The sequence below is a fragment of the Diaphorina citri genome, unplaced genomic scaffold, assembly GCF_000475195.1.
Source record: "Diaphorina citri unplaced genomic scaffold, Diaci psyllid genome assembly version 1.1 scaffold2566, whole genome shotgun sequence".
NCBI lineage: Eukaryota > Metazoa > Arthropoda > Insecta > Hemiptera > Psyllidae > Diaphorina > Diaphorina citri.
The window spans coordinates 1-9,660 of NW_007379986.1; the positions used below are offsets into that span (position 1 = coordinate 1).

General features: G+C 35.8%; 1 protein-coding gene across 2 annotated transcripts; it reads right to left on the reverse strand.

The window, feature by feature from the left end:
• Positions 1 to 208: 208 nt before the first annotated feature.
• LOC113471520 lies at positions 209 to 6,262 on the reverse strand. 2 transcript variants are annotated; one of them, XM_026830750.1, is made up of 2 exons: positions 5,572 to 6,262; positions 209 to 342 (listed from the first exon to the last, which is right to left on the reverse strand). In XM_026830750.1, the coding sequence occupies exons 1-2, from the start codon at positions 6,242 to 6,244 to the stop codon at positions 308 to 310; spliced, it is 708 nt and encodes a 235-aa protein (XP_026686551.1). In that variant the 5' UTR covers positions 6,245 to 6,262; the 3' UTR covers positions 209 to 307. The 2 variants fall into 2 exon arrangements, with proteins under 2 accessions (XP_026686551.1, XP_026686550.1); XM_026830749.1 differs by having other exon boundaries at positions 216 to 338.
• Positions 6,263 to 9,660: the final 3,398 nt, after the last annotated feature.

The window sequence follows — 9,660 nt, forward strand, 5'->3', positions numbered from 1 at the left end:
ATGTCACGTTACGGCCTATGCCGTTCTTCTGCCCTATTGGCATTTAGAGCCTATGCCCAAGACGTGCCATCTCGGACCAGTGCCCGAGTATGACATTTAGGGCCTATGCCCCAGACGTGCCATCTCGGACCCGTGCCCGAGTATGGCATTTAGAGCCTATGCCCCAGGTTCTACTTCTGTACCTACAGGGTGCGCCAGAAAAACACTGAAAACGGCTCAGGGTAGGTAGATCTCATCATTTCCAACAAGGTTCTGTGGGTCATTTTCCTAACTTCGGATCAGAATGACACCTTTTTGCCTTTTTACCTCATGTCCTTCCCAGCGAAATAACCACTTGACTACCTGAAAAACACACATAATGCTAGAAAACTACTGACCGTGTGTGGGTGTCTTTACAATGTTGTAGAATTTGTTTGAAGAGGTTTGACAGAGGGAACTGTAACTGCTATGGTCTTATCGTCCCGAAATCGAAGAGAGAAGGAAGACAGGATAGGAGGACGCGAGGGCTGTGAAAAACAAAATTCAATTTTTCCGCTGGAAAAAGATTTATTTCAACCAATCAGAGGAAAACTTTTTTCCAAAGAAAATGTAAACAGCATCGCCGGAACAAAGAATGGAGCAGTTGCAAATGGGTAAAAATTATAAATAAATGGTCGATTCCTATGTAAAAAGTTGGGAAAAATCCAAATCTGAGGTCAAAACTCCGAAAATATAACCTACTGTAAAAGGTCGAAAATTCAATTTTTATTTTCCGTTCTAATGAAAGAGTTCAAATATGTGTGACGTCAGACTTTACTAACTGTAAAAAGTCGAAAATTCAATTTTTATTTTCCGTTCTAATGAAAGAGTTCAAATATGTGTGACGTCAGACTTTACGCAGTTGTTTTTTTTCGTCCGATAGGTAGCGCCACTATGCAAGCGCGCTAGCGGAGGAGCAGAAAGAAATGCGCACAAACACATTAATGCGTTGCCTGCGAGGGAGCTTTGCTCGGGACATTTGATATGACGTCATCGCCTACGGGCCTACGGGAGCCCAGTTAGCACGCAAGCTTACATCCAGGGGCTTGATTTTGACAGGATTTCTAAGTCTAACGTCTTAAACTTAAATGACGTCAAAGTTCACGATTTATCGGTATTTTTTAAATCGATTTATCTCGGGATCTAGATTCTAGAAGATGTAGAAGAAAAGGAAAAATTCCGTTGGTCCTCATTTTTTCTGCTCTATGACTTTGAAACATCAAGGAAGTAAGCGCAACTGATCTATTCAATCTGTGGCTGGCTCAGTGAACTCTACCATGGAATGAGCGCTTATGTGACAAAAATTGGAAAAAAATGGTCCTACTTTTTTGGCGCGAAATATAGGCGCTGCACGGCAAAATTCAAATTTTCCATATGAACCTGTGCAAAGTTTTCTTTAGATTGTTCGATGCTTTTGCTCTAAATTACCCAGTGAACTCCAATAAACAACTGGAATGAGCACTGATGTGACAAAAATTGGAAATAAACATGAAATAAACGGTCCTACTTTTTTGGCGCGAAATATAGGCGCTGCACGGCAAAATTCAATTTTTTCATATGCACCTGTGCAAAGTTTTCTTTAGATTGTTTGATTTTTCGATGCTTTTGCTCTACCTTACCTTCGAATTACTATAATGAACTGTAAAAACTACAAGAAACTGTACATTCAAATGTACTTTAATTCAGCGAAAAAAAGGTGCACGGCAAAACTAACCTCAAATTTTTTGTAAACAAAGACCGAAATTTCGTGCATGAGTGAGCATTATGGTAGAGTTCACTGGGCTGGCTTCACACCTATAATTAACGCTTAACGCTTAATGAAGTTATTCGTAGCATTAAAGAATCCCGAAGACACCCACATAATACGGTCAGCGGTCACCGGTCAGTAGTTTTTTTAAAATAGGTAGGTACATAAATACTGATTTTCTTTACCCAAGATCGAAAAATTCGCGGAGGGACGGGCCCCGCTTGTTGGACTTAGTCCGCTCTGCCTTTTACCCATTCAGTTTTAACTCGATAGTTTTGCATTTGGTTTGGATGTTTGAATACATATTTGATCTTTGTTCCGCTATAACGCACGTCCCAAGTTCAAATTTGAGGTCATAGAAGCGAGAGGGGTCCATTTCGGTCTGGAATTTTCAATAAAACAGTTAAAATAACATTTAAAATTTAAATGCATGTTGGTTTGGTTTACAGATGTTCCTGGATTCAATTGTTCAAAGCCTATGTCCTACCTTGCTGTCATTCATTAAAACTTATCGTGAAGATGAGTTTTCATTCTGAATGAGATAAATGCGATCCCATCCAAAAAAATACCACTTCGTGGCATAAAAAAGACCCCGGCAAGTCGTTCCTCCCAAAATAAATCAAGTGCCCACAAAAAATAAACAAAACTCCATCCCACCCAAAAAAAGTATAGAAATCCAATTTTGTACCCCGCCTTTTATTCTCTTCATAATTTGTGTGCTCCTCTTTCACGTAGTACCTACCTACCTTTCTTTCCCCTCATTGCACTCCTCTTTCCTCTAATATTACTTCTGCTTCACTGCATTGGCGGCGTGCAATGTATTAAAAGCAATGTATTAAAAAACAGGCAAAAATTTAGGACAGTTCCATAATGAGGTAAAAACCAAACTTGAGAAGAGTCAATATCGTGATAAAAAATATTTTGACAAAGGTACAAAACCAGCCCGCGTGTTTCGTAACGTAAAAATCGAACATAACAAGGTAAATCTCTTTCAAGCTTGAAAAAACACGTCAAATCTGAACTTTGAAAATCGGAGATCAGGTCTATTCGGATCAAAATTTTGTGCTCTGGCTCGTGGTTTTAACAAAAACAGTTTATCGATTAAAATGAAAAAGTTATGACCTAAAAACTGACACAAGGTCAGCATTTTTTTAAAAGGTGGTTTTTTGGACATTTCTCGGAAACGAAGCCGAAGTTAGGAAAATGACCCAAGACCTTGTTGGAAATGATGAGATCTACCTACACTGAGCCGTTGTCAGTGTTTTTCTGGCGCACCCTGTATAATACTCTAGCTCGCATACCTCCATGCAGGGCCGTATTTAGGATTTTGTCAGGGGGGGGGGTGGATGCTCCAAATTTTTGGAGTTTGGCCTATGTTAAAGGAGAAAATTCAAGCTCGAGGGGGCCCCCGGGCCTCCTATGCTCCAAATTTTAGGACTTTGGTAAAGGAGAAAAATGAAGCTCAAGGGGGGGGGCCCTCGGTAGCCCCTAAATACGGTCTTGTATCCATGATGTATAATTATTTATGTATTATAATTGTATTGTATCTAATGTATTACCGCAATACTGATGTCAATACCTATAATACCTTTCATTGCAAGGACTAGATTAAATTGAACTCGTGCTTACGAAAGTTAATACCAGATGGGTATAAAACCACAAGTCCCAACCCGGTGTACCTATAACACGAACATGGGATAGAACAAGAGATGTCAACCCGCAAAGAAGCTGTTAGTCATTCTGTCATGCAAATGAATAGTCATTTCCACTAACTACAATAAATTATAAGATTATCATGAAAACCTCCTTTATAGGTAAAAAAATAATGGTAGTAAATGAATGAAAACTACAAAGGATCAAAACTCTCAATTATTTATACGAATACCTCCTTTGCATCACTTCCTATTCGCAGTTAAATAGTTTCAAATGACAAAAGTACCTACCTACAAATATTATAGGTACATAAAGTTACTCAACGATTACAAATCACTAGACAATGATTTCACCTATGGACGTACGTCGTACAACAGGTACCTACATAAGAAGTAGATTAATGTTTTGGTTATTAAGTTTCAAAAGTGGACAATACACAATTCATTGACTTTTTTTACCTCAATAATCTATATCTAACAGGTACATAAGAAGTAGATTAATGTTTTGGTTATTAAGTTTCAAAAGTGGACAATACACAATTCATTGACTTTTTTTACCTCAATATAAGAAGTAGATTAATGTTTTGGTTATTAAGTTTCAAAAGTGGACAATACACAATTCATTGACTTTTTTTACCTCAATAATCTAAAATTGATAAAATATAGGTATAATAAAGTAAATAATTGGAAATTAATGTCGACTTGTTACGAGGTAGGTATTTACATATTATTTTTTTGTTTTTAACTTATCCGGAATGGTTCGCGCGAAATACTGAGAAGAAAATGGAACCTATTCGGTGAATCCATATGGTATGATCTTTGCCACTCCTGAAAACTCGAGAACCGTTTGGAGTTCGGAGAAATCCTAAAACATATATTTTTTATCTTCAAGTGGAAGCTTCTAGTCAAGGTACGGTAACGGTCAGCTCACAGTCAAAATTTGCAACATTCTCGCGACGAATCTTTTTGATCGGACCGAAACTGGACCGTGACCGGAGCGAGACTGGCACTGTAGTGTGAATAGGCAGCGATAAGTGGAAGCTATTTTAAGGGGACCTCAGTCTTTTGGCACTGTCAGGGGCGACCCCAGGGGGAGTCAACTTTAAAATCTTGAATAAGAACCCCATATTTGTGATACATTTTATCAAAGGTATTAGAAAACGTAGTACTTTGCTACAAGTTTGAGCTCAATTCGACCAACAGGGCCGGAGTTATGGCCTATTCAAATTTTAATTTTTCCATGTTCTCTTGCCAATAGGGGAAGCACCAAAATGGGAAATTCATATTGATTGGTGATTTCTGCTTAAAATAGGTCCCACAAAATTAGGTGCTGCGGTAGAAAGAAACTGGTGGACAGGGATTGATAGTAACGTAGGAAATTGACGGATTCTCTTTTTGTATCGTTAATATCTCCGTAAATAATGATTTCTCAGAAAATTCAAGATAATGGAATTAAAGAGGACAAAAAGGGGTACTTTTCTATCAGGAGAATATCAATGAATTTAGGTGGAAACTTTAAGAAAAATCGAATTGAAAAAATGGTAGTTTTTAACGAGATACAAAAAAATCTTTTTCTCAAGCCTCTGGTTGTGTTTGAGGGAAGGTTTTACCAAAACAGGGAATCTTATCTTTTAGTAAATTTTGTGTTCTTTCCAATGGTGCAATCAGTTTTTTTATTATCTTTATTGGTTCAAGAGATAAAGGCGTTTTAAGGGGACAAGGTGTGAAAAATGTTGAAAAACAGAAAATACTTCATAACTCCGCCCCTGTTGAAAATCGGATCTGTCTAGATAGCTTTTTCTGGTAGTCCTTTAGATCCTGCATCAACCCTCAAGCGTTGTACAGTCGTTCGCGGGACACCCTGTATTTACTTATTAGACTCAAAATATTAACATGTAAAACTGATCAAACGCGTAATGAAAACTTCTTTTAGACTTCAACAAGAACATCCGGGAATTTCTCAAGAACACTTTAATAAATACAAATAAAGTAAAATCAAAAAATCAAATCAAGAATAATAATAAACTGTATATTAAATAAAATAGGTAGGTACATAAATACTGATTTTCTTTAACCAAGATCAAAAAATTCCCGGAGGGACGGGCCCCGCTTGTTGGCCAATAGGGAGCGCGTAGTGCAACGGTAATTACTTACGTGTACTCGAAGACTTTGAACTGTCACTTTCCCTCAATCTCCAGTTTTCTCTTCCCGGGGCAGAGTTTTTCAAGAGTGAATGACATGATGAAACCCCAGAACTTGATTCTGGCGTCGAGAGATCATAGCTGGTTTTCTTTTCTTTTCTTTCCTTTCGGTTATTTTCTTTTACTTCTCTTAATACTTGCAGAATTTCATTCTCTTTCATACTCAGTTTCTTTTGGAGGAATCGTTTTGCTTTGAACTTCACAAAGTTTCCATTTTGATCAGTCGTGCTTGTGGAGCTCGTGTGAATCTCTGCAAACTTCGTGTCCACTCCTTCAAGTTCTTCCTTTTGAACATTTACCTTTAGACTTCCATTGTCTGTATATATTTTCTCATAATTTTCCAAATGAGTTATATTCATTGGTTTATCAACAAGTATGCCAGTTAGAGAAATATTGTTCTCATTTGAGTTTGAACCTAATAAAATATCATCATAATTTTCATTTACACTGTCTTCGCTCTTAGCACACATTCCATCCATTTGATCAACTCCAATATTATTTCCAACATTATGTGAGTCTAACTGTTCATCTAAATTTTCACAAATAGTAAAATCTGAGTTGTCATTTTCAACAAACTGGTGATTGGTGATGTAATTGGTTAATATTACTTTCCAAGTGGTGTCCATCAATACTGTCTGGATCAAACTTACTTCCTTCTAATAAATTTCTTATTAAATTATTATTATTATTATGACTTCTGGTTGGGGTTTTGGTATTTTCAATGATTACAGTAGTTACTGTTTCTGAAAATTGAGAATTTATGTTTTTGAAATCCCTGGAATAATCAGTATTTCTAATTGATGATATTGTTTTGTCTATTAAGATATTTGAATTACTCTCTGTTGGTTTGTTTATACTAGTGTTTTTTATATTCAGTTCACATTTGTATATAAATTGTGATTTTGGTTCCAATTTTATATGGCATTCATTGTAATTTATTTTTAGTTCTTTGCGTTTTGTTTTTGGTGTTAGGAAAGGGGATTATTTGTACTTCAAGAGAGTCCACACCTATTAAATGTTTGGATTTCTCATATATTTGAGTAGGTATTGACTTTAGAATCGTCAATTATGTTAAGCTTATGTTTTAAAATGTTTAATTTTTCCAAGAAGTTATTGTTCTTTTGGTTTTTCCTATATTTAAACTGTGGTTTTGATTCGGAATCCAAACTGTCTAGGTCATCTTCGAAACATACTCTATTTTGACTAATCTTACATTGATGTATAAAAACTCCATTTTATTCTTGATCATCAAAGTCTTGATCTCTTTCTATCACACAGCTACTCTATTTTGACTAATCTTACATTGATGTATAAAAACTCCATTTTATTCTTGATCATCAAAGTCTTGATCTCTTTCTATCACACAGTTGTTAAAAGAATAATCCGTTGATTCTTTATCCTGGCTACTTGCAGCATCATCATTTAATTTTTGTAAAATATTATTTCTTGGTTTGGAAGGGTTATGATCACTGTGCGAAAAAGCTTCTTCAGAAATCCACGCCATAATTGCATGTTATGTTCGGTTGTTATATCACTTTTAGTGAAGGATTCGTATGACAAAATTCCAAACGCTACCAACCTACTCGTGTATATACATATGTAGTACTTACTTATTAGACTCAAAATATTAACATGTAAAACTGATCAAACGCGTAATGAAAACTTCTTTTCAACAAGAACATCCGGGAATTTCTCAGCACTTTGAGTTAAATTAGATGAAAAGTTACAAAAGATATTACCTATCCACTGAAAAGGTATTAGAGGTAGGTACATTAGATCTGAGCTCACGGCAGTGCGCCAGGCCAAGTTCCAGTAAGCACGCCTGTGTATCTTTACTTTACACGAACCGATTCGGCAGGTTTTTCTTTAGTGTTGGGAACAATCGATTATTTCACATAATCGATTATCAATAATCGATTATAAAAAAATAATCGATTAATCGATTAATAATCGATTTATTAATCGATTAATAAGGGCACTTCTTGTACTTTTAGCACATCACATTAACAACTAAAAATAAAAACCAATGAACCTGTCATCAGTCAACCAGTTAAGACTTAAGTCTGAGGAGAGAATTAGAATTGGAAATTAGAAATATTTGTTGTTCCGTTTATTAGAGAATGAGCGAAAAATTGGAAAAATCGACTGAAAATGGCAAAAATACCAAAATGTGATTTTCCGATTATTTTTCATAATCGATTATACTTTCGATTATTTTTTATAACGACTCAAAATAGGTATTAACATGTAAAACTGATCAAACGCGTAATGAAAACTTCTTTTAGACTTCAACAAGAACATCCGGGAATTTCTCAACACTTTGAGTTAAATTAGATGAAAAGTTACAAAAGATATTACCTATCCACTGAAAAGCTGAAAAGGTATTAGAGGTAGGTACATTAGATCTGAGCGCACGGCAGTGCGCCAGGCCAAGTTCCAGTAAGCACGCCTGTGTATCTTTACACGAACCGATTCGGCAGGTTTTTAATCATAATCGATTATTCCCAACACTATTTTTCTTACCTTCATAGATCGGATTACTCTAAAGATAAACTTTTGAAATTCAGGGCACATATTTAGGTAAGGTGTATAAACATACCTTGAAAATTTGAGCTCTTAATACCAAGTAGTTCCGGAGAGGCGCAAAAATAGCAATTGTTTTACTCATTTTTTGCGGTTTTCACCAAACGGTTAGAGATATCTAAAAAGTTATGAGAGTAGACTCCCCCAAAACCATACCTAAAACCCCCAAATATCAGTTGTTATTAACATCAGGACAACAGTCAGCGGTATTTTACCGTTTTTTTGACATTTCGACCGCTATTTTACTGATTAAAGACTTAGTTAAGTAGATACATACCTATCAAAAATAATATGGTAGTAGATGTTGACATCTACAGACAAAAATGATAAAGAACAACAAGAACAACGCCAACAACAACAACAACAACTCACGGTAATAAGATCTGTAGGTACCTACGTTACCTACTAATTATGTTAAAATACATACTTAGAAAAAAGGAGTGAGATCCCCCACAAAAACACAAATGTGAAAAAAAAGGCCAAGTTCCTATCCAAAAATTTTATTAACATCAGGACAACAGTTAGCGGTATTTTACCGTTTTTTTGACATTTCGACCGCTATTTTACTGATTAAAGACTTAGTTAAGTAGGTACATACCTATCAAAAATAATATGGTAGTAGATGTTGACATCTACTGACAAAAATGATAAAGAACAACAAGAACAACGCCAACAACAACAACAACAACAACAACAACTCACGGTAATAAGAAGATCTGTAGGTACCTACGTTACCTACTAATTATGTTAAAAATGTTAAAATACATACTTAGAAAAAAGGAGTGAGATCCCCCACAAAAACACAAATGTGAAAAAAAGGCCAAGTTCCTATCCAAAAATGTAGCTTATACCGTTCCCGAGATATTGTTAAATTACACCGAAAACCGCCAAAAAGCGGTCAGTGTTGCAGGTTTTGATGGGTTTTCCTAAATTTTTTAAAAATAGTTGTTTTTTTCCATGGATTTTCATTATGAAATTAGCGAAAACTGTTGATTTCAATTCGGTTAATTCTGTATCTTCTAATTTGAATAGCAATCTTCTAACTAAACCATGTACACAATTATGATAAAAGCATTGATGTTACCATATGGCTGACAATAACAACTTCGATGATAATACCATATGGATCTGCTGTAAATATGGTGAGTTTATTGAAACAGATGTGTGGAACTGTGTACACACACTGTGCCGAATAATTTCGGTGCTGCCTACGTGGTTCTCTCTGAAAATAATAGCTTTCTACAGCCAGATTGAGTTCAAAATACCGAAATACATAGATAAGAGACACTGGTACCAAACGAGTGGCTCGGTGAATTGTAGAACTCACTAAAAAAAGGGCCTTTACGGTTACGGGGCCTCTAAAGGCCTCTTGGCTTTTCGAACGGCCTGGCCTTTCTAAATCTAACGAGCAAATGACATTTTCATTTTTGCTGAGATTCATGATGAGATTTTTTCAGAC